Here is a 25,228-nt window from a genome sequence, read left to right on the forward strand (position 1 = left end):
ACTTGACCCAGACTTTCAAGAGAAATCAAATGCATTGGTCTCAAACTGTTAGGCATACTGCCTAGTGCTTACAGTATTCGGTTTTCGGGTTAAATGCCATTATAATTCCAGGCTTTATGTAGCATATTATCGTCACAATTTGAGACTAAGCATAATTAAGACCTCCCTTCTGAGGTCTCTTTTAAATGTCAGACTCATATTGATTTCATGGTCAAAATGGGAAAACGAGCTTAAATACCAACTCCAACTGATACAGGAAGTGTGTTGGTTGATGATGAAACATTTGTCCTGAATTTTGCCATTCAGTTCCTATTTAGACAACCCACATGTTGTGCAAAATGTTTTGAAACTCTTGGACACGACAATTCAAAAATTTGGAGGTCAAATTAAATAGCTATAGTAGTTGTATGCATTTGTTTTGAAGTCCTTTAAGGGCATGCTTTGGGGGAGGGGGGAGGTACGTTTCAAACAGATGCACATAGTCATTAGTGACGCAATTAAAACAAGATTACACAACCCATCTTCCGGCATTGTTGAATATAACATGCAAATGCACGCTACAACTTCCTAAGTTTAGTAAATCAGATGGTACAGATCTATTGTAATTTTTGTTGTTTTTAACATACAAAAACAACATGGTTTGTGCTGGCCAAGCAGTGCTTTGCTGAAAAAAAATATTTTAATCAGAGGTACACCATTGACAAAGGTTGAACACCACTGCATTAAACATCAGGAAAGCTTTTTTTTTTTCGCTGCCAATTTTTAATATTCTTAAAACACATTTTTCTTGTATGGTTTTTCACTTTAGCATGAGACTCAGTATTGCTTTATTGTTTTATTTACGGTTTTTGTTATAGTTTTTTATATGACTATTTTTACTCCATGTACAGCACTGTATGTGCAGCAAGTACTATCTATCCTGATCTAAATATAGGCATAAACAGTTTAATTATTGTCATCATTTTAACTTTTGTCTTGTCCAACGCGGGTCAGAGAAGAAGTGCAGAGAAGTTTTTTAAAACCATTTTTTTCCAGGAGATTTTAAATATCCCAGGCTCTTTCACTGCACTGTGCATAGCAGAAAAAACCATCAGTAAAATAACACACCAAATTCTAGGATAATTACTCGGTCATTTGTTTGCATTGTTTTATTGAGTGTTGAATAATTCCATTTTCTCAGATCACAAAAAATGAACAGAACAAACATTTGATGCCACATACATAACCGTAATCACCTGATGCACCCAGTAGCAGCCCAGGCTTTTGTTCATTTCCTTGCAAGACAGCATTCAAATGTTCTTCTGCTCCACAGAGCACAAAATGACCAAAGTTACTCTAGTGATTTGAAGTTTTGCCAAAAACTGAATACACATCAGCATCATCAATACCCGTGTGCAATGTGTATTTGCTTGCCTTGTCCTCGTCTCATGGAAGGCCACGCCTCCAACAGTGTTCTCATATCAAAACCAGACATTTATTTGTTCAGTAAACATCCTGAAGACACCAGAAAATGTTGACATCTCTTCCTCCTCGAAAATTTGGACAGGAGAGGAAAAAAGAAGCGCCAATTGGAAAAAACTTTAAGCTAGCCCTACTTTCGATTATTTGCTAAGCTTCATTCGGAGCATTGCGAGAGCCAGAAAGACTACATTTAAGGCAGGACATCATCAAGCACATTCAGTACTTCACAATTACAGGAAATATGTTTGGTTATTGTTGAGTGCACAAGTTGACATGATTAAGCCGACACGACTGAACGAATGAGGGGACACCAGAAGCAGAGCGCATGTGATTGGTTCTCAACTTGGAAAATGAGAGAAATTAAACAGACAAAAATAAAAGTGGAACAGCTTTATAATTCTGCTGTTTGACTGATTCAATATTGAGCTTTACATGACGCTTACACAGAAGAGGCCTGGAGTGAGTGTTCCATACCCGTGTGTTAATGTGTGTATGTTTAGGGCCGGCAGCGCTGGATGAATCTTGGGTAAAGGCAGACGTCTCTGATGTGGTGTCTGTTCAGCAGCCAGGTGAGAAAACGCTCCAGGCCAAGGCCGTAACCACCGTGAGGACAAGTGCCATACTTCCTCTAAACAGTACCACCGAGAAAAAAAATTACGCTTAAGTAGTAAATACTAATTTAAGCAGAGCAACAAACAGTCGGAATGTGATCGGGTACCTGATCAGTGTACCAGTAGTATGGGGTTGGGTCGATGCCCTCCCTCTTGTAACCCTCAAACAGCTCCTCAGCATCCCAGATACGCATCGAGCCTCCTACGATCTCACCCACGTTTGGCATCAGAACGTCCACCTGCGGGGTTAAGTTCGCACATCGGGCTTCATGGTCAATTTTAACAGGGAAAAGGGCTGTCGCTATCGAATAGTTTTAAAATCAATTAACCTGTTGATTATTCAATCAAATAATCGGTTAATTTCTCCCACCTGCACGTTACTTGATTTGTTTTAATAATTTAGTTGACAGTGAATTGACCTGAGATGATATAACTACTCATTATTATCTTCTAACTGGTTAGCGATCACAATTAGCATTAGTGCACAAGCGAATATCATTTAAGGTCAACATATACTAATTACTATTTAGTTCAAATATACAGACTGTCCTAATTACATCACAAATGTAATAGTCTCTTAAAGACAAAGCTTCAACAATATTACATAGGTAAACCTCAGAGTGGAGCTGCCTGTTATAATAATATATATATACATATATAATAATTTCCTGTTCTTTTTTTTGACAAGCTGACTGGGAATGTTTCTTGCTTGACTGTTGCCTACTGGTTAACATTTGAACACCTAAAACCAAGCCACTTGGGTCTTGTTTGGAGTAATGGGATATATTCTCGGCTCTTGTGCTTTTTGGGTGTCTATCCTTTATTTTGGGAAACTAAGAGTGCTAATTTCTTTAATGACCCCCCCCCCCCCCCTCCCCCCAACTACTACACTAGTAAGCTAAGCAACAGTCATTTAGCCACTAGGTGGGGCTCCAAGACAGGCAATGGAGCCGAACGTCAAGATGGTCTTTGCATACGTGTCTTTTTTTTTTTTTCTCCAAAAGTACTGCTGCTGTATGCTTTTGCACGATATAATTATTGTTGTCACTCTTCTTTTATTTGGAAATAATCCAAAACTTGTGACTTCTCCAGTTTTTTAGGGGAGTCTTTGTCTCTTGCCACAATGCAGATCCTTGAAGCAATAGATGGCGCAAGCATGACTCTAGCCACACTCAGAAGCGTATACTTTTGGTCAAGCTATTTTTAAAGTCGACTTACTTGACGTGGTCAAGTTTTTATCTCCCAGCCCTACCCAAGATGTTGTCTTTAAAGTAATTAAGTCATCTGCAAGCTTTTGCATAGGTAGATCAAATTATTACATGGGCTAAGTTTTCAACTACCCAGTATACATAGTGTACAAATACATTCAACAGCAAATAAATTGAAATACATTTTTCACACACCCCAATATCCATATTGATACAAACATTAAAAAAATAGATTTGAAAGTATACAGGTAAGTCTGAATTTTGAGTTTTGTGTAAATAATGTAGTTGTTGAGCCAAATAAGAATCTTTTGTTATTGGCATAGTGCAGCACATAGATCGGAAGGGAGGCCAGTACCATCAATAACTGTGCCTACCGACTCCGTGAGTCGTCTGTCCTCGGTGCAGCGCTGCATGTAAAAGGATTTGATCTCAGCCGGGAAACGACACAACAGAATTGTTTCATTGATGGTATCAGTCATCAGCCTCTCTGGGGCCTCTGGGATATCCTGACAGAGTCAAAAATACAGAAAGGGCAAATTAGATTTATGAGCATTTAACATAAAAAAATGTTCAGGTGGTCCGAGAGAATTATTTGGAAAGTAGAAATGTAATATATAAAGTACTGCTCCAGTATCCAGGGAAGCCTTGCATATTCTTAGTCTGCAATTTAAAAATTGACCTATTTGGATAAGTTGCCTTGATTATTTCCCATTTCAAATGTTCAGGCAAAAAGCTTGTATGAGCAATGTGCAGTGCACTGGCGCCATTTGGTGGCATTTAAATGCACTTCCTGTTCTACATGTGATGGAATAATTGTTATCATAGAAAAACTGTCTTTTGTTATTTATAACTCTCACAACATGAATCGCAGGTGTTCATTGTATTGACCATGATTTCTTTTACCAAAAATGTAATATATGCTTACAAAAACAATTTAACAATATAAACATGCAACCAACATAATCACCTCAGTTGCTCATCTGATAAATGTGGCATCATTTAAAAGGGAACATGTTTATGTCATGCTCTTCTCGTCATAAGATCTTTATGTCATGCTTACCTCTCCAAACTCATAGTAGGTGCCATCATCCTTTTTGACATCATGTTCTTTGAGCCACTTGATAGCGTCAGAGTAGTTCATTCTCTTGAAAGGCCTTTTAGGGGGTTTGAAGTCCTAGAGAAAAGGATTACATAACCCGAAAATAAAAATGGAATTTCCTCCCCAAAATAATCAGAAATGGTGCAGTTGATCTCATTAAGTACCGGGTTGATGTCAAAGAGCAGTTGCGCAGCAGGGGATTTTAGCACTCGGTCCACAACATCACACACTAAGTCCTCCAGTCTGTTCAGCAGATCGTCGAAGGATATGAAGGGACACTCTGCTTCAACGTGAGTGTACCTGCAAAGAAAATAAGACAAGAGGCCTTTTGTAATATGTTGTCTATCCACTTCACATAGAGATCATTTTGTTTCGTATGCTAGCACCGGGTACCTTTACCTCATTCATTGTCATCTACGTCTTAACTTTTTTTTTCTTGGTATTCCCATTGTTTAGTTCCATCCACGAGTTAATTCGTTAGCCCATTTACCGCTGTTTACAACCAGCAATATGGAAAGCATGAAACCAGCTGGGTCGGCAGTGATTAAGTTAATGTAATACAAGAAAACAGCTTATTACAGATTTTAGCTTGCAGCAACTACTAGTGACTAACTTGACATGTTTTTTTGTGCTGTGTTTCTAAGTTGACTTTAAGGTTATTTGCTGAAGAATGCAATTCTGTTGCATTTTTTTTTTTTTTTTTGCTTGGCTAGAGTAGAATATCCTGCTTACTCAGAGAGGTGTCTGCGAGTGCGGGATTGCTCGGCTCGGTATGACTGCGCAATGCAGAAGCAGTCGCCCAGCGCAGGTATGCATGTCTCCAGGTAAAGCTGGGAGGACTGCGTCAAGTAAGCCTGCTCGCCAAAGTAGTTGAGATTAAACAGTGTGGAGCCGCCCTCCACCTGGGTCTGCACCAAAGTTGGGGGGAAGACCTGCAAAGGAAATAGGGAAGTATATGTCACAAGACATGATGAAGAATGTGGCCAGTAAAACTGAGTTTGATTAAGCAAGTGCAATGGTGTCATTGAGTAAATCAGATGATATGATTCAGCTGACAACATCTTAAAGGGGCTGTAACATGATCTTTAAGTACTTTCCACACTGTAATATGTGCAAACAAATTATGTTTGGCACATTGGCAATTATATTTTTTTATTAAATGAGTTTTATGCTGCTGGTATTTCTAACCGGAAAGTAAACAAGCTTGTTTTCAGAAAGACCACCACTCACTGTGTAGCGGTCTCACCCCCTGTTCATAACGTTCCATGTCGGCTGGCCGAAACATGCATTCATCTACCATCTTTCCCACTCATCCTAACGAGGCTCTTGGCTGATGGAGACTATTCTAACAGCCTGATAAACGGGCCCAAAAACAGGCGTTTTACTTACATTAAAATGCAAAAAGACGCCATTACATCCCTCTCAATAACATGCGTTCCTTCTATCAGATCACTCCCTTTGGGAACCAAGTATTCATAACAATAGTTCCGCCCGCGGGTTAATCTTTTACTATTGACGTTGACTGTCCGGCTGTGTGCTCCCAAACACACATTTAGGCCACTTCAGCATTTTGTACATTAAGGCGTTGTAGCTAATAAATGAAACGTTGCTGTTTACTTGAGCAACTCGGTGCAAAATCTCTCCTCCACAACTCCGGAACCATAACAAAATTAAAAGACGTAGATAAGGTCGGCGTGCATTTTCTCTTGCATAGGCGCTAGGGGGAAGTGTTGGGGAAGTACAAAAAGCTCCAGTCTTGCTCTTCTCGTCATAAGTGCACTTCAAGCCATTTTCATCTGCACGGGCGCACAGGTGTGAGGGCGCAGAATAAGTAAGAAATACTTAGAAATGCATCAGTGCATCAGTGTTTAGGGTGCGAAATAAACATTGGAACATGGTTAACAGCTCCAAAAAGTTGACATTTCATGTTATGATCCCTTTAACTCAAAAAAATGTTCAGATTCTATATTTTTAGTGTTTGAATTAAACCAACACTGGTTTAAGACAGCAATTAAATAACGAATGCAACTAGTGTGCAATGGACTAGGAATCAGGAACTGTCCAGCCTTAAGCCTTACTTATTTACCAATGTTTAGCAGTAAATAGTTAATATTTTCTCAAACTATTTTGATGGTTAAATTTGTTTTCATGTACAATTAATGTTTTTAAAAACTGATTTTGCCACCTTGCTATGACTAGAAATGACATCACATACACACATAGCTTAGTTAACCACCAATCACAGCTCAGCTTGCTTATATTACATGCCAAACCCAGAAAACAGATGAGTTGTGATAGGTTGTTACCTGAGATTTGAGCATGTGATATTATTTTCAGTCGACATCAAGTGGCAAAATACATATTGAAGTTATTATTCATACGCGAAAAATAATTTGAACAAATTCACTATATAAATAAGAACATTTTATGACTGAAAATGGATAAATAAGTAAAATGTCATTTTATTTGTTTATTTATTGCTAATGAGTAAAATGTAAGCCATTTATTTTGGTAAATTAAAGCCAGTTACACACAGAATGTTAAACTGACTATGAACCAAATTACCGCCTTTTGATAATTGTCACCAAAGACTCAATGATCAGTTTCAAAATTGAACCTGACCATTTATACTGGAGATTGGCATCTGTTAAGAGTGCATTTTCTCCCAGGTGTGCTTGGAAAAGCGGCCAGCCTAATGAACCTAAATATTAAACATGATTAGCTCATTCACTTCCATCCCAGTAAAAATTGATCTTTCACGTCAATAGCCATCAATGTCAGTGAATGAGTTAATTTTTCTTCAGTGAATTGGCAGTATTATTTATTTACTGCAAGTAATACATTTTTATTCTTTTATATATGCCAGCGGCGAAAAATTACATGTAGAATAATAATCACATTCGTTGCTAGCCCAGTAAAAATGGATATTGGACGTCCATAGCAATCAATGGCAATGAATGAGTTAATTAATATGTACACTAGCAATTCCTTCAACAGCCATTGAAAGCAGTTAATTTAGAGACAGGAATGAAAACACATGTTAAGAGCTTTTGGAGACAAAGTCAGAGTGGCAGACGGTCCGAACATATTCTGAGGAGAAAAAGTGAATCTATAGGGAGTAGGAAGCTGAATTTCGAGAGGAAAATCAAAGAGGAGGTTGATAAACGTAGTGAAAGCAGACATGGAGGTAGTTGGATTGAGAGAAGAGAATGCAGAAGACAAGCTTAGATAGAGGCAACGATTGCCTGTGGCGAATCCTGAAGCGAAAAGACGAATGGAGAAGAACTATAGAAAGATAAATCCAGAAAAATACCGGCGTAAATTTTCACACTTAAAAATTGTTTGAAATGTTAAAAGTTATTATGAATAAAAAGGCTCACTTTTTGTCCTGCATTACTAAGTTGTCCTGTTAAAGCAAGATCTTGATAACATGCTTCACCTCATAGTAACCACGGCTGAAGAAGTGTTCCCTGAAGCACTGTGTGACCGTGGACCGGACTCTGAGGACCTTCGATACGTTCTCTCCTCGGATCATCATGTGTCGATTGTTAAGCTGAACATCCACATCAGACTCTTCATTCAGGATGTTATCGGCCCCGCCTGCTGGCGCTAGGCCAATCAGCTCCCAGAATTCGCAGTGGAGCTCGTGGCCTCCTGGCGCCTAGGAGAGAAATGAAAGCTTTTTTATTTTTTTTTTGCAATGTGAAAATGTGTGGGTGAGCAAGTGGTTCTGAATTTTACTGACTGTGCCATCACAATATGCGTAATTTAGATAACCACCATCACAACAGGTTTCGTCACCTATAATCTGTCAGGTAGACTGCGCCAATATCCAAAAGTGGATCAGTCCATTGAACTATGCTGTCTGAAACACTGTCGATAAAAAAATGTAAAAAGAGCTGCATTAAATTTTGCTGGATTTACACTAGCCAACAGCAAAAGCATCTGATCAGCAGCACACTTTGACTGCTCAAAGTTGTCAAATCATGTAAATCAGGGGTGTCCAAAGTCGGTCCTCGAGGGCCGCCGTCCTGCATGTTTTCCAGGTTTCTTTTCCTGACACACCTGATTCAAATGATCAGCTCATCAGCAAGCTCAGCAGAAACCCGATAACGATCCCGATCATTTGAAACAGGTGTGTCAGGAAAGGAAACCTGGAAAACATGCAGGACAGCGACCCTCGGGGACCGACTTTGGACACCCCTGATGTAAATAGTTTTACATAGAAAAAATACAGTCATACTTGTCCCTTACACATTACAAATAATATTATAAACGTGTACAAAAGTGACATTATTTGAAATTTCCTGCAAACTATTCAATCATTTTTTTCCTGCTTGTGAGCATGATGAGCAGGCATGTTCACCTGTTTTCCTTCAGGAACTGGAGTCACAGTGCCATAGAGTGCAACACTGCTCTCCGTGGACAACAATAAGCCATTATAGCATTGGCACTGGAGACAAAAAAAAAAAAAAGTCAGTTGGTAGATGGTCATACATTTATAAATTGATATTTTCAAACAAAAAAACTTACCAGTTTATCAGACAGCACGCACTGCAGGAAACCAGTTCCATCTCTCAGCACAATAAACATCAAATTTTTCCCTGTACATAGACAATTAAAATGAGTTGACTTTATAGGCAGCAGTGAAGAAAGCCATTCACACATGAGATGAAGTCTTCCAACCTTGTCTCCTTAGGCGATGCACCCATCCAAAGACTTTGACTCTCTGACCTCTCTTTGCTTCCAGATCATTGATTTTAACCTGCAAAAACACAAAGACATATCCCGATAAAACAAAGCTAAAGGGAGGTTAAATGAGATTACTGTCAAATGAGTCCCGCTGTGGAATTCAGATTTTTGCTTACAACATATCAACATTCGATTTATCAAAAAACATTTATGAATATGGCTTGAACAGCAATATGACCAAAGACAAACCGTCTCTGGATCAGGCAAGCTGGGGTTCTTTTCAATGATGATTTTCTTGGCTTCTTCTAAGTTTTTCTCTCTCCTCTCATTGTCTTCTGCCTGTACATCAAACATCATTCAAAAAAATACAAGTCAGAGGAAGGAGGACAAAAAAAAATGTTGTTATTGCAGCAACAGACATAAAAGGAGAAATGAGGCACACACCTCTTTCTTTTCTTTGGACTCATTCTTGGCCTGTTCACGGTTAAAAGCTTTCTTTGCATTCTTCATCTGCGTCTTGGAGATGGCTACCCAACGCTGACAAAAACAAATAAGATACCAAAAATACTGAAATTTACCAAGTAATCAAGTCACATTAAGCCAGAAACATCATTCTTTTCAATAAAGAAGGACTAATATCAATAAGAAAGAGGGTTGCAACACTGGATTGATAAAAAATGTTTTTGCAAAATTATTATGTCAATCATCCCTTGTATTGGGCGAAACATTCTGCCATATAATGCCACATAATGCAGATAGAACAACTGTTTTGTTTTTGGGGGGCGAGGGGGTGGGGCTCTGCATTGTGTGCCATCAACTGCTGAAATTTATATCAAATTGCCTTTTGGTCATGTGACATTTGCAATGTAAGGAAAGCAGTTTGATATCAAGTTCAATCAACATTTAGGCCAAAATGTCTGCACCTGTGAGCTGCATGAAACGTGATGAATTAATAGTATGAAACCAGATTAACTCATCTGCTTCATTCTTTTTCCACAAACTCATTATTAATTAGTTAATTGTGTTTTGACTAATGTTACTATCATGCTTTTAAAAAAAAAAAATGCCTTGAGTTCCCATTGACTGTGACTGTTACTTTTTACTTGTTAATTACTTGTTACTTGTTAAATGGCTAATTACTTGCTAAAACAAAAATAAGTAGCAGCCCTAGTTTAAAAAAAAAGGAAATGTTGACAAAAAGATATCCTACCTCGTCCTCTTTCTGTGAGTCAACGTAGATTGTAGGGAATGGTTCTTTGCCAATAAAGAGCAGCGCCTGTGAAGATAAATCGAAAACAGTATGATGTCACTAACCTTTTTTGTGCCATTACTTATATTACGAGTGTATTCAAACTATAAAACTCCTTGTCCCAGATCAATAGCATACTGTTTTTTTTTGTTTTGTTTTTTAAATATGAAGTAAAAATCCATCCAGCTCAGGTGGCGGCCATTTTGCCACCTGCTGTAAAAGGAAACAGAAAAAAGGTGAGCCTTAATTGTCATTAACGGAGCCCTGAGCAACGGTTGTCATTTTCTGTGGACAGCAAGTAGAAAAATGGCCGCCCCGTGGATTGAAAAAAAAAAAAGGATTGAAAAAAAAATCATCTTATTTCTTCACAAACAATAATCAAATCAAAGTGTTGTGTTTAGGGTAATAGGGGTCCATCGAATATCGTAAGGAAAATGTTGACTATATTAAATAGAGCATAGATTGTAAATGTACTTATGTTGTACTTTTGTTGTTCTTACTACTAAATACACTGGTGACAATTTAAGAGAACAAACCATCTTGGCAAATGATGTTATGAATTAAGATTGTTTCACTCATCTGTAGTAAGAGTGGTAGGCTAGTTTTAAATGTGAATCACAACTAAATGTTAAAAATGCAAAGTGAAACATTTCCTGTACAGTTCTGACCTTGAGGGGTGTCTTGAAGGGTTTCTGCTCAGACCCATCTCCATCCTGGTCATTGCCACATTTGTCCGACACATACACTTCCCCTGAAATTTACAAGTAAAATCGTAATAAAAACAATTCTCCACAGCCCGTACTTTAAGATTGATGACAAACTACAGAGTGTATGTTGAGTCGTAGTACTAGAAATAACCTACAAATTATGATTACCATTTAACAAAATTAAAATGGTGTCTTGTTTGGGAATAAATTGATGGCCTGTTATCCTATAAAGGCAAAAAAAAAAAAAGTGAATTGGAAGGGGCGTGTCACAGCTGTCATTTCAAAGACCCAATGAGTTAGTTATGACTCAGTGTAGTAGAGTTCTTCAAGTTTTGTTTTTTCATTATCTTGTTACACCTCTATAACCAAGGCACCTGGATCAGGACTGTAGTGAGCCTATTGAGGACCTCTGTTTATAATAAATGTCACATGGGTCAGCGTAATAAGAAAATAGGTTAATGTCTTCATTTTTGATGGAAGATAATGACTTAAGAAGCATAAAGATAAGGGGACTGCGGTTTTCTGTTTTAATCAATGAATTGTAGTAATTGTAGTAATAAATCGTGCGGCGCAGTGGCAGACTGGTTAGCACATTTGCTTCACAGTTCAGAGATCCTGGGTTCAGTGGTCGCGTGGGTCTTCTTCAGGCACTCCTGTCTCCTCCCATTTTCAAAAAACATGCATCCATGTTCCGAAAAAAAAAGTATAATTGGTGAATTGGATCCTTCATATAAGGTTCCACGCCTACTGAAGGTGAAAGCTGGGATAGGCACGCCAGAAACCCTATTGAGGATAAGCGGCTACAGAAAATGGATGGATGAGTAGATGGCTAGACTAGCTAACATGTCTGCCTCATGTGCGGAAGTCGTGGGCTCTCCTCTGGCCTTCCAAGCGTTGAGTTTGCAGGCTCTCCCTGTGTGGTTTTCTCCAAGTACTCTGATTTTCTCCCACATTCCAAACACAATATCCATAGTAGGTATATTGGACACTCAAAATTGTCCTTAAGTGTGTTTGTGTGTGCGTATGCGTGTTCAACTTTGTGCATTCTGCAACTGGCTGGCAACCAGTTCAAGGTGTACCCCGCCCACTGCCCGCAAAAAACGGGGATACACTCCAGGATGCCCTTGAACCTCGTGAGGATAAACAACTTGGATGGATGGATGGAAGTGCAAGGCATTTTTCTTTCATTATTCTGTTCTACTCTCCTAGGTTTTTTTTGGAACTGGCATCAGTGGTAGCCACCTCGGGTCACATGGCATCAGAGAGACTTGCTGATATTTACTTAATGTAGTTCTGTGGCTTTTCTATATTTAGAAACTTAAGCTAATAATAATTTCGGTTTGGTAGCAGGACAAACTGAAATAGGGCTCATCGGTTTCAACAACGTATCGTTATACATCTAATTAAATAATTCATGTGGTATATGGAACACAAATTAGAGTAACGATTTTGGATCAAAGGATCGTATGACAGTGAAAAGTAAAAATCAGACAATTAGCTTTAATTGTTTTAATTAACCTTATCGTTTAGTAATGAACGTTGTTCCAGACGTGACGATGAATGATATTATGAAATAAAGAATGGGAAATACAAAATTAAAGGTCTCCTCTATTCACTCAAGCACTGCACCAAACGTAACGATACTACCGGTGACGAGTAATATCGTTTATTTTCCAGGATTTGTGTAAATTTGCTCGTGGCGATAAGTGACCATAATTGGCTGACGTAACCATAGTCTGTGCAGCTAAATGACAGCTGTGTAGTCTTACCATTCGGCGACAATGTTTTCATTTTCACGTCTTAATGATAACCCCACAATGTGACACGGCACTTATTCCTGCACGTAATCAGTAGGTTAATTCACCGCGAATCAGTCCCAAATTTGGGTGAATTCTAGAGCTTGGGAATTACTAGCATGCTAACTACTAGCATGTCTGTGACTGATGCAATTGGTTAGACACACATGTCCTTCGGAGCTAGCTGGCTAACATGCTTAGCCCGCAGATTTACTATGGAATCTGACTCACCAACAGACACTTGGTCCACACCTTTGGTTATATCCGTCGCCATATCAGTCCAGGCGCTGTTGTATTGCGCAGACAAAATAAATTCGTAGAACACACAATGCAGAGAAAAAGTGCCGGTTATACCAGTCCTGATGCAGTGTGTCTGACATGTAGTCCTTCGCATTCAAACACAACTGATCCTGAGTCTGATTCTGACGCAATCGCTGCTATCCACGGCAAAGTGCTTCCTCTCTGAGCCAAAGAAGACTACAGCTCATTGGATAGTTTCAGCGTCCATTGAATAACCCAAAATTCAATTGGTGATATTAACTGTCGGCAACGTTATTGAAATGCTGCATCTCTTCCATCCATCCATTTTCTAAAGTCGATTATGAATTATTCTGACATTCCTATAACTTAACATTTTAAACGTATTGAACGGTTTTTCTTCTTATTTTTTTTAAAAATAATGTCCGGGGACAGCAGACTCACAGAAAAAGTACTGTCAAAAGGTTTTTTTTTTTTTTTTTTTTACATAGAATCCTGGTGAAAAGTATGTTCTGATTTAACTCCTCAATGAAAATGAATAAAAACATTAAAAAACATGATTTATTTAAGATGTAAAAGTACACATTATATATATATATATATATATATATATATATATATATATATATATATATATAATATTATATATATATAAATATTATATATATATAAATATTATATATATATATATATAAATATTATATATATATATATATATATTATATATATATAAATATTATATATATATATAAATATTATATTATATATATATATAGTATACACCAACCATACGCACCATATGAAAGATGGGATTCCATTCTTCTTTACCTAAATAAAGTAAGATTCTAATTCATTCCGTTCTTTAGTAAACACTGTTTAAAAATAGGTAAATTGTGAGACATCAAGCTATTTTGGACAAAATATGGGGAAAATGAACTTTTGTTTTGCAAAGGTATGTCATTTCTGCACAACTTTGATGCCATTTTTTCGTTTAGTAGCATCTGGAGCATCCTAACAGTCCTTCTCTTGCACAAAACATAAAAACATTGACACTTTGTTTTTTGATGGCAAAATAAGTTTGCATATATGCTGTACATAAGCAGTAGCATTTTCTCATTTGTGCATGTATGTTTTCAAATGCTTGATTCTTGTGATTCTAACACTTTCTGCTAGATGCAAGTGGACGTTGCAAAATTTGCACATCAATCTTGTTCACTTATATCATAGGTTGGCTTCAGAGAAATCAGTTTGTTTGGTTTGTTATACAGAAACTAGCCAACAGTGGTACTTTCCCTGGTTTCTGAGAAAATTCTGGGGATGGACCTCTGTTGATATCATGCTCCCCAATCGGAATCCACTGATCTGACAACTCTGGCTCGGCTTTGTTGAATTATCCTTCAGATGACATTGAATCCTAGGATGCAAACAATGTCCTTGGTGTTCAAAGCTTGAGATCCACACATCCTCAAACTACTCCTTTGGAATCCACTCGATCAGCTTTGTCTCCATTATTCGGCCTACCACGAGCCATACCTTGCGGGATTATGAGCAAATTTAAATATGATCAATTAGGTTATGCTGTTCTATCTTGTTTTTTCTGGTTCAGTTTGTACTCCTCCTCCCACTCCCCCCAACAGGATGACTTTCCACTTTTCATCTTTTTGGCCTTGGCTGATCGCGTTTCTTAGTCAGTGAGATCAACGCTGCAATCAAATGGTCACAGTTAATCACTGCAGTGCTCGATAGGTTTAATATTATGAGAGGCGCTGGGCATGAATGTAATCTATTCAGTCATAGCACAAATCACACAATAATGTTACTGTATGAACAAGTCCAGAGTAGGATTAATTTTCAGCCTGGAGTTTCATGGCTCAAACCAGTCCACTTTAATTTATGTTTAAATGAAGATGTATAATTTTACCATCATTAATGTATCAAAAATGCCATTCCATTCCCTCCAACTTTAATATTCATATCGTGTTTGATTAAAAATAACTACATCAGAGGAAAAATGGAAAAGCATTTAGGAGTGGGTGAGAAGATGCCAGGCGAATGCGGAAGTGTGCTGTGTCCATTTTTAAGACCAAGGACAATTTGCAGAACTGAGGAAACTATCAAAAAGTACGAAGAACATTATGGTTTCATGCCTATGAAGAGTTCTATAAATGCATTACTATTATTAAAATACTGCACAAGCCCCAATAGCTGTCCAGCCCAATGGAAATGGTGTCGTACCTCCGAATGAGCCACTAAGGGCATGCTTGCAAGCTAAAAATGACATGACTCAATCGGTTCCTCAAAGTGGCTTCGGCTTTATTTTGTGAGTAGTAACTGAAATCCAGCCATCCATCCATTTTCTGTAGCAGCTTATCCTAACTCGGGTTGCTGGCTTGCTGGTGCCTATCCCAGTCATCTTCGGGCAGTGAGCGGGATACACCCAGGACTAGATGCCAGCCATTAGCAGATAACTGAAATCTCTTGTCAATACAAACATAGTTTGAGCATGCAAAGTTAAAATGACTTTTGAATCTGAGACAGATTTTAATCTGTATTTTTTTTCCTTTATTTTAAATCAGACAAGTGTGAGACTGGTGTCCAAAAAAATGAACAAACTGTAGACATTTCAACAGTATATTAGTCGTGTTAATTTAGTAGTGACGTTATTGTTTATTACAATACGTATCCTCCCTTTAAGCTCCTGCTGTGAATGATGAGACTGATCTTCACTATTTAATATAATTCAAGCTTATGTGGCGATTAGAACTAAAGTAAGATGACATTTTTAAGAGAACAACCCAAGTCATGTACATATAGTACAGTATTTTGAGTGTACACAGCAATGTAATCAGTATGCTGTCACGTTGGTTCTCTGACAAATTGACAAACACCAACACATCCCAAGCATCCAAACCTCTCAAGAGGATTTCCACATATTTTAGCCAAAAACACAATCCTTTGCATTCTAAGGAAATCACACTATGGGTTGTACTGTCCATCAACGGTGATCTATCAAAGGAAATGAGATGAAATAACCCAGTGCGGAACCTGCGATGACGGCGAGAAAGATCCAAATGTTGAAGGACATGACACACAACATCAGCATGTAGCCCAAAGTCACTTGCACCAACTGGAGCAATGTCTGCAGTCCATGTAGCAACCAGCTGCGGACCAAGACACAGATAATTTAGCCATTCATTTAAGTCTGCTTTGCTTTTGGCTTTGAAATGTGAAATGGCGTTGAGTTAATTACCTGATTCCTAATATATACTGTGCTCGCTGTGAATTGAGACCCATTTTGAAAAATATGATTGGCAAAAAAAAAAAAAAAAAAGGTTGCAGGTTTGCACTTAGCAAGTAAGTTAGCTGCATTGCCCTGTATGTCAAGTTTTTGCCATGTCCTGGGTGAATGTTTTAATTATTATTTATTTTAGATTATTATTATTATTATTTAAAAGTATCAAGCCATGAGGCCTTGTTTACATACTGCTTGTTTTTGTTGTTGTTTTTTTTAAAGGGTGATAGACATGTCTGATCAAACATGATGAATAATCGTGATTTATAATCATGATTTCAATATTGACCAAAATAATCGTGATTATTATTTTGGACATAATTGTGCAGCCCTATTGCATAGTAGTTCCAACCAAGCATGTGCTGATAACCGTAATGTCAATATATCACGATTGTGAAAGGCACGCTGATTTAAAACTGTCCAAATTTGTCAAAATAGCTTAAAAAACAAAAATCACTCCTGCGTCATCTGCCTTAACGGGCAATTGCAGCCTGCAGCGAGAGCCTCCTCTCGAGATGACTCATACTCTTTAGCCGCCGTAGCCAATCACGTCCACTTCCCGGTTTGTCGGCTAGCTGTAGTTAATGCAACTAACTAACCCATAACATGTTTATGCTACTTTCACTGAGTGTTTTAGGCAACATCAGATGTTACCCCTCACATTGTGGCAGTTCATCACGTCATCCAAAAACTGGTCGAATAATCGAAATGTAATGCATCAGTTCAAGGGTGTCTTTCTTTAACGGGTCTATATCTACTTTTACTTTAATGCTTTTGTTCATGCTTTCAAGCAAGCTGTGTCACAACACCGCTTGATGTTTTCTTCGCAATAATGAGCATGCCTCTCCCACCGCGGCAAGGATAAAAGTTTGTAAAAAAGATAAACGTTTTGAAATTCTTTTTGAATAACCAAAAATTGGTTACCCCTAGCAGTCAAAAATATATAGAAGAGAGAAAAATAACCTTTGTTTGTTGCTGGGAAAGACAGAACTTGATTCTCTGAGAGGTAACGAAGCTTCAGAGGGGCTTCTTGGCAGCACAGAAATGCTGTCAGTCTGGCCGGATGACGCTCCGGCATAAGGAGCCGAATACTGAGCCAACTTCTTGTCTTTGCGTAGCCACACCCTCCAAACTTTGAGTAGCTCGTAGAAGACAGTCAGCAGCATGACCACGACCACTGACAAAAAAATACCTGAGGGGAGAGATGCACCCAGATTCTTATTTTCCACACACTCTGAATGTAAAATATTATGCAAATGAGACCATATACCATATCAAATGCAAGACTATTTCACCAAACAGAAGGATTATATGAGACAAAATAAGGAAAATGAATACTTTAATACCTCCAGGGCTATTCACATGCCAGAAGTCAAAGAGCAGTGTAACGCTACTTGACGCCTCAAATGTCATCTGAAAGGAAATAAATATACGAGAGAAATGTTCAGGAAACCAAAGTAGAATTGCACATATTTAAGCACCATTTGATAAAGTCCCACATCAATTATTTTCTCGTGAAAACAATGAAGGCTGCTCTTAAATGAAGTTTTTTTTTTTTCCAGATTGATTCTGCCTCAACATTTCATGACTTTTCCCTTAGCACAAATCTTATTTAAAAATCATGCATATTAAGTCCATTATTGGTAGGTGCTGAAGTACCATTGAAGTAAATCAAAGAAGCTCAAGAAAGATCTTGAGTTACTTAATTGAAGCTCTTTGGTAAAGCCTTAATTTCTACCACTCACTAGCAACATTTTATCAAAGGTCTAATTTCAGCTGCGTTTTAAAATTAGTCTACTTTTTGTGGTTATACTATGAGGAGATACCAGATGTGCTTTTGTTCTAGCAAGTAAACATTAGAGGTGGTGGTGAGATAGTACTATACTTTATAAATGCAATTAGAGAACCACAAGTTTGGCATGCATCTGTATTGATAATAAAAGCCAAGATACAACTGGCCAGCTCACTGACTAAATGTCTCTGAGTGTGTGCATGTGTGCGCGTGTGCACATTTGAGTGGCAAAGAGACATTCTTTTGTCCGTCAAATAATGTTGCAACAGCACAGAGCACAATGTGTTTTTATTTTGTAATTGGGTTTTAAGTCATGTGAATTCCATTTCAAACTTGGCAGTAATGGAATTTCTCTCCTTAAGTAACCAAAAAAGGATAAAGCACAACACATGAATGACATTTGCCACCTGCAAAGCATTTTACAATATTTGAACTTTCGCAGATTGTGTTTTTGATCCCACGTCACTCGGTTTGTTTGTGCATGGGGTCTGTTTAATGTACTGCAGACGTGGTCACTTCACTTGGGGCAAAATGATGCAAACATTTTCTCAACCACAATGCATGATTAACAACAGCATCATAGCATTTGTATTATTTTATTATACCTTGCCTTGTGATGATGTAAATTAAAGAATAATACCTGAGTTAAGGAGTTGTAGAAAAGGTATTCATTTTCTATTGTAGGATTTGTAAGACCCTGCCATATTTTTGATAGTTTGTGTTCTCAAAAACATCTATACAAGTGATGTAACATATTTCAAAATATGTATTTTCTCATGTCATTCTTTTTCAAGGCAAAACAGCTAGCTGCCATACAAGTATGACATTGGCAGAAGTTGACTTGAATCATACAGGAATCCTTCAGCCATTAAAGGTAACAAATTATCTATTTCTAGAGGTAATTGACACTAAGAATTCACTAATCTACACAAAATGATACAATGTATAAACAGCACAAAAAGTAGGTAAATGTGTGATAGGTAGAATATTTCTTTGGTATGAGAATGCTTTAGGTCATTTGGAAAGCCTGTTTATTAACATTTCAAGTTGTGCAACTTTTCTAAGGAATACACATTTGTTGGATGAGCTGCAGGGCTGAGAAAGTGGATTCTCTGCCAAAGACTATATTATGACAAATTATCATAAAAAACAGTTACTTATGAACTAACTGTCCTGTCATTTTTTTATTATCTGTAATAGTTAACTCAAATTAAAACAAACAATTAGTGATATTCGAGAATAAATAAAGCAAACATACACATGACAGCAGGGATACATAAAGTAAACTGAAATGGTGGAGTAAATCATAAAATGCGTTAATATGAGGTCTTGGAAAAACAGGTGTGGGTTTCTTTGGCTGAGAGTTGAACTGACAAAGGAAGGACTTAATTCTTCCTTTGTTCACACCAATGAGACACAAAGCTTCCATTCAGAATTCAGGGATCGCAGTTTAAAAATGAAGCGAATCTTCCCTGTCACTGTGTTTCAGTGCTTTTAATACTCAACATTTTCACCAACACTCTCCAAATTGGAACACCGAATAACGGGCAACTTTTTTATTTTATCCACTGTGTACTGTAGTACAGTACTCGGATTGATGCCATAATGTTGCAGAAACCACACCCTATCAGCACACTGACTTCACTTTGCAGCATTTAGGGTTTGTGACTTCTTTGACCTTCACATGGACTGGCGGAACTACATTTGCAATCTTGTTAATAACACCAATTAAATGTAATTGTACAGTTCAGATCATCTACTTTAACATTAGTACTTCACTGCAGAATATATTCGCTAATAATTTCATTAAAAAAAGATGCATCTTAGGTGAAAACATTTGATAGGAATAACATGCTCTTACAATCAAAAACTAATGTGCCAATGTAAAAAGGAGCTATTCAACACGTCGACTGTATAACTGTTAATATTTAATCAATTGAATCATCCCCACAATCCTCACCATCATTAACATTTACTTTGCTGATGGCAATTGTCTTTATGCATGCAAATGTGTGACTGTGCACTAGCAACGTAATCAGTGAAGTAAGTATGCAATTGCAAATGCAGAGCTATTGAGAACAAGTTTGTACTAAGTGAGGTGCTTTACAGAGCCTGAACTCTGCTATTAGGCTTTCAATGTAAACCTATGTAAACACTTTAACCCAGAAGTATTTGAAGGTACAAATTTTTAGATAAATCTTTTAGTTTGTTTTCTGGAGTTTGTGCCTTAGTTATACTTTGTATTGTTGTTGGTTTTTTTTAATTAAACGGCATTCAAAAGGAGCACATAGGCTGTGACTGAGCAAAGACATTGCTTAGCATTTTTTAAGACCTTCTTGACCAAATTAAGTGTTATGCCGCAGCTCTCATAAATGAACTGTATTGAAAAAAATGTTTTGTTCCTCCATTGGTAAATAATTCAATATGTAGATCAAAGTAATTTAACCAAAATGTTAATGAATAATTAAACACGAAATACAAAAATGTAGTTATTACAAATGTCATATTTATAAACTAAAAGCATTCTAATTCACATGAACATCCTTGATTATCCATCTATCCACTTATGCTCACAAGGGTCGCAGACTTGCTGGTGCGTATCCCAGCTGGTTTCAGGCGCTAGGCGGAGGATATCCTGAACTGGTTGCCAGCAAATTGCATGGCACACAGAGACAAACAACCATTCACAAACCTTAGAACAATTTAGCATGTCCAATCCACCTGCCATGCACGTTTTTGATACATCATACTTTGCACTATCTTCCTCTAATGTATAGTCTTTTCAACTCAATCTACTCCATAATATGCTCAAAATGTAAGTCTATTCATTTATTAGGGGTTCACTATTACTGCCCTTATTGCTATATTGCAGTTTTTTTAATGTTTTGTTGTTGTTCTTCTTACTATTGCCTACCTTATTATGTACTCAATTATGGAATGTAGTCTGCTCGGGGAAGTCAACAGAATAAGAATTTCATTGTGTGGTATTGCTATGCGTCTCAAGCGTCTTTGGGTGTCTAGAAAAGCGCTATACAAATAAAATGTATTTTTATCATTATTATTATTATTATTATACATATGACAATAAAACTGTTAAATCTTGAATCTTTTTCCTGGAGGAAATATAGTTCTATTTTGAACGGATCCACGAACAAGGCTAAACTAACGTTGGATATTCAATTAAACGTTGTAAAGTGAGCTGGTTTGAGTAATGAAATTCCCAGAGTAAAAATGAGTTCCACTAAGACCCTGTTGTTAATGACCGAGTTCGGGTGTGCATCATTCTGTTTGCATGCTTCGAATGCTGTCATCAATGATTTAGCTCAGGTAGTTAAGATAAAAGAGCTGCCCGCTTCAAAGGCAAACGCATAGCTCAAACTCACGGGCATCATGTTGAACTTTTGGAAGGAAAGCGTCAGTTGCTGTACTGTAGTTATCTCCGTTTTCCCATTGCGGACATCTTTTCCGGGCAGCCAAGCTCTTGATGCTTCAACAATGAACAGTCAAGAACTAACCAGCACTTGTACTCCCTGGAGGAGAAAGACCGGAAAACCTATACCAAACCGCGTGATTTTATACAATAAACAATAAGTTGATGGGTAATGTAGTTTTTCCTGCGGGAGACATAAAAACAGTTCCGGTTAGTGAGACTTCTGCGCATGCGTTTTGACGTTACATACAGAAGCGTTCCCTTGTTGGGTTTTCACAATATAAATCAGAATAATGTCACAGTTCATCATTACTTATATTTATATATAATATTAAACATATGGAATTATACATAGTATTTAGAAAGATCATATTTTGGTCTTCGATCCGTAATTCACAGCTAATTATGTGACGAACCCGTCTCATCCACAAGAGGTCAGGAGTACGCCTGTAGAGTATGTACTATGAAATACTGTATAGTATACAATATTACACAATACAATGTATACCGGTTACTGAATTCTGTACGAGCCAAGTTATTATCCACATACATCAATGAACATTATTTCCCTGCTATCATTGGGATACACATTTTAAGTATACAGTGCACAAAATACCACGTTTCTGAGTGTATTGACAACAGAATTTTAGCCGTTGATATTACAAACAAGATAATTATGAACTGCAATTCAAATGTGTTTTAAGATAGCACAATCATCCCTTACTTTGCTGATTCAGTCGATGTCTTGTAGCGGTGCTCCTATCTGACATATACTGGAGAAACTATAACTTGCACAGTGGTGGTAGAGCACCTAAAATAAGTAGGGGAGAGTGGGGTAAGATGAGCCACTGGGTAAGTTGACCCACCCTTGTATCTAGGCAACCATGCTATGTGTGGTCATGTGATCACAATGGCAGGAAGCCCTCTCCATTGCCATCCTGGTGTGGTGAAAGGAAGCACATTGGAAAAGAGGTGAGACTATTTTTACGAGAAAAGTTGTTTTTTGACTCTCAAAGTAAATTTTCTGCATTTTAGGTAAAATGAGAGTTATGTCAAACAAGATTATCTGAGACTAAAATGATATGTTACACATATTGGTGTATTTGTAAGGTGTTAAAACATGTAAATCACTTACCTCAAAATTAGGCACGTTTTTTTAAGATAGCCTGCTCTTCACAAATTGGTGGCTATGGGGCAAATTGAGCCCAAGGCTTTGGGGTAAATTGAGCCAGTGGTTCAACTTACCCCATAAGGCACTGAAATTGAGATGAATCCTTGATGTAATAAAACACTATTTTTCTGAAGTACGCTCAACTGATTTGCTGTGTTTATCATATTTTAATCATTACAGAGAAGAAAAAAGAGGTAGAATGCCGAGAACGTATAAGAGGAAAACAAGCAGGGGCTCGACACCTTTGGAAGAGCTGGAGAGAGCAGTCAATGAAGTCGAGAGTGGAAAGTCCATCAGATCAGTGGCAAATAAAAGAAATATTGACAGGTCAACATTGAGAAGGTACATGAAAAAGAGAGCTGTAAAGGAAGTAAAAACAGTTGGATACAGTGGAACGGCAGAAGCAAAAAGAGTCTTCTCAGAAGAAATCGAGAAAGAGCTTGCAGACCACATCAAGAAGCTTGCAAAGCAGTTTCATGGCATTACTCCAAAGAAATGTCGTGAACTGGCTTTAGAATTGGCGACAAGAAATAATATTCCCATGCCTAACAACTGGAAAGAGAAAGGTTTAGCCGGTAGGAAATACAAAAACCTTACCTCAATAGGTTAAGACCAAGCTTATTTTATGTTGCTCAATGCAATATTGTTTCTCTTTGTAGGTGAAGACTGGTTGAGGTATTTTTTGGCACGCCATCACCTCTCCTGCCGTACACCTGAGGCAACATCTTTGGGAAGAGCTACTGCCTTCAATAAAACAACAGTTGGGGAGTTCTTTGACAATCTAGCTGAGGTGATGGACAGGTAACAGATTTAATATATTTGAACTATTAATAGCTTATGTTCATCTAAAGCTGTTGTTCATGACAATTAATAGCATCATTGGTCTGTTCTTTATTTTACAGGCACAAATTCCCTCCAAACATGATTTATAATTTAGACGAAACAGGAGTTACAACCGTACAGAGACCAAAACAAGTAGTGGCACAAAAAGGAACAAAACAAGTGGGCGCAATCACATCTGCTGAAAGAGGCGAACTTGTAACTGTGATCTGTGCTGTTAATGCGATTGGCAATGCAATCCCTCCCATGTTTATCTTTCCAAGGGTGAGGTATAAAGACCATTTCATTTCAGGAGCACCTCCAGGGTCAGTTGGTACCTCCACCAGATCCGGCTGGGTTAACGAAGATACCTTTTTTGAATTCCTTCAACATTTGGTTAAGCAGACTATGTGCTCCCCTGATCTGCCACTGCTGCTGATCTTGGACAACCATGAAGCCCATATTTCTCTGAAGGCTGTGGACTTAGCGAACTCAAGCGGTATTGTTTTGCTCACAATTCCACCACACACATCCCATCGACTGCAGCCTCTAGATAAGTCTGTGTTTGGCCCATTTAAGACCTACTACAACAGAGCCCTAGATGGTTGGATGAGATCCCACCCAGGCAAAACAGCCAGCATATATGAGATCCCTGGCTGTGTGAGTGATGCTTTTATGTCAGCAATGACATCAAGGAATATCTCCTCTGGTTTCAGATCCACTGGGATTTTCCCTTACAACAGAGATGTATTTTCTGATGCAGACTTTGAGCCATCTATAGTGTCAGACAGGGCCAACCTGGAACAGCAGTCTGCAGCAGCAAGTGATGCAACCATGGTTTCATTCTCCAATAGTACTGCTGAGCTACCTGCACCAAGCTCTGCACCTGGGTTTTCTCCACCAAGTTCACACCCCAAGGATCCTGGATCCTATGTGTCTCCAACTGAGATTTTACCTTTACCCAAAAATCAACAGCCCCTGAAACAAACAAATCGAAAGCGGGTGAAGACAAGAATCCTGACTGATACGCCTGAAAAGCTGGCAATCTAATGTGCCCATGAAGAGCGGAAAAGCAAGCTAAAAAACAAAAAGGACAGATCCATTAATGACCAAAGAGTGCTGAAGAAGAAAAAAGCTCAGATGAAAAAAGCAGAAAGCGGTTCTGAGGAGTCTGATATTGCACTTCCATTAGAAGACACTACTGAGAGTTCCAGCAATGAGAGTGAACCAGATGACTCAGATCTGCAGGTTGATGACTTTGTAATTGTAAAATTTACATCCAAAAGTAGGTACCATCATTATATTGGCTTAATCAACAGCCTTGATGGGAATGAAGTGAGTGCCCGATTCCTAAGAAGAATCCCAGGGGTCACGGGCAACAAGAAACCCACATATGCTTTCAAGGAGAATGATGAGGCATCATTCCCACGTGCTGAAGAAGCTGCCCCGACCTCAAAAAGCTGGAGGAACTGCAAGAAGGGATCAACAATTTATATTTCACTGCAACCTAGGCAGTTGGAATATTGAGTAGTTCTTTTGAGTAGCTAGATAGTACTGAAACAGCAGGTTTTTGTTGGTGGTGTGTTGTTCTTAGTTCAAAATTGTTTGTTACAAAAAATGCACGGGTTCACTTTAAAAAAAAT

At 38.0% G+C, this 25,228-nt stretch overlaps 3 protein-coding genes across 5 annotated transcripts; 1 reads left to right on the forward strand and 2 right to left on the reverse strand.

The window, feature by feature from the left end:
- Positions 1-1,122: 1,122 nt before the first annotated feature.
- Positions 1,123-13,247, reverse strand: nars1 (asparaginyl-tRNA synthetase 1). Of its 2 annotated transcripts, none has more exons than XM_088435454.1 (15): positions 13,055-13,247; positions 10,989-11,071; positions 10,282-10,347; positions 9,516-9,608; positions 9,321-9,410; positions 9,066-9,144; positions 8,913-8,983; positions 8,746-8,832; positions 7,819-8,040; positions 5,112-5,311; positions 4,544-4,679; positions 4,341-4,454; positions 3,655-3,786; positions 2,180-2,311; positions 1,123-2,089 (listed from the first exon to the last, which is right to left on the reverse strand). In XM_088435454.1, exons 1-15 carry the CDS (start codon positions 13,215-13,217, stop codon positions 1,958-1,960), a joined length of 1,800 nt encoding a protein of 599 aa, XP_088291580.1. In that variant the 5' UTR covers positions 13,218-13,247; the 3' UTR covers positions 1,123-1,957. The 2 variants fall into 2 exon arrangements, with proteins under 2 accessions (XP_088291580.1, XP_088291581.1); XM_088435455.1 differs by having other exon boundaries at positions 13,076-13,242.
- A 2,126-nt stretch (positions 13,248-15,373) lies between these two features.
- slc31a2 (solute carrier family 31 member 2) lies at positions 15,374-22,463 on the reverse strand. 2 transcript variants are annotated; one of them, XM_088435480.1, is made up of 5 exons: positions 22,320-22,463; positions 21,549-21,779; positions 17,720-17,786; positions 17,337-17,565; positions 15,374-16,242 (listed from the first exon to the last, which is right to left on the reverse strand). In XM_088435480.1, exons 2-5 carry the CDS (start codon positions 21,555-21,557, stop codon positions 16,077-16,079), a joined length of 471 nt encoding a protein of 156 aa, XP_088291606.1. In that variant the 5' UTR covers positions 21,558-21,779; positions 22,320-22,463; the 3' UTR covers positions 15,374-16,076. The 2 variants fall into 2 exon arrangements, with proteins under 2 accessions (XP_088291606.1, XP_088291607.1); XM_088435481.1 differs by having other exon boundaries at positions 21,549-21,695; positions 22,320-22,457.
- On the forward strand, positions 21,896-23,481 carry LOC148411458 (uncharacterized; the record flags this gene model as incomplete). Its single annotated transcript, XM_088435427.1, has 4 exons — positions 21,896-22,029; positions 22,474-22,567; positions 22,947-23,341; positions 23,426-23,481. Coding segments are annotated over exons 2-4 (534 nt in total), but the record flags the coding sequence as incomplete, so codon positions are not given.
- Between the last annotated feature and the right edge of the window lie 1,747 nt (positions 23,482-25,228).

Source organism: Hippichthys cyanospilos, chromosome 15 (assembly GCF_059441005.1).
Source record: "Hippichthys cyanospilos isolate Australia breed blue-spotted pipefish chromosome 15, RoL_Hcya_1.0, whole genome shotgun sequence".
NCBI classification, from domain to species: Eukaryota; Metazoa; Chordata; class Actinopteri; order Syngnathiformes; family Syngnathidae; genus Hippichthys; species Hippichthys cyanospilos.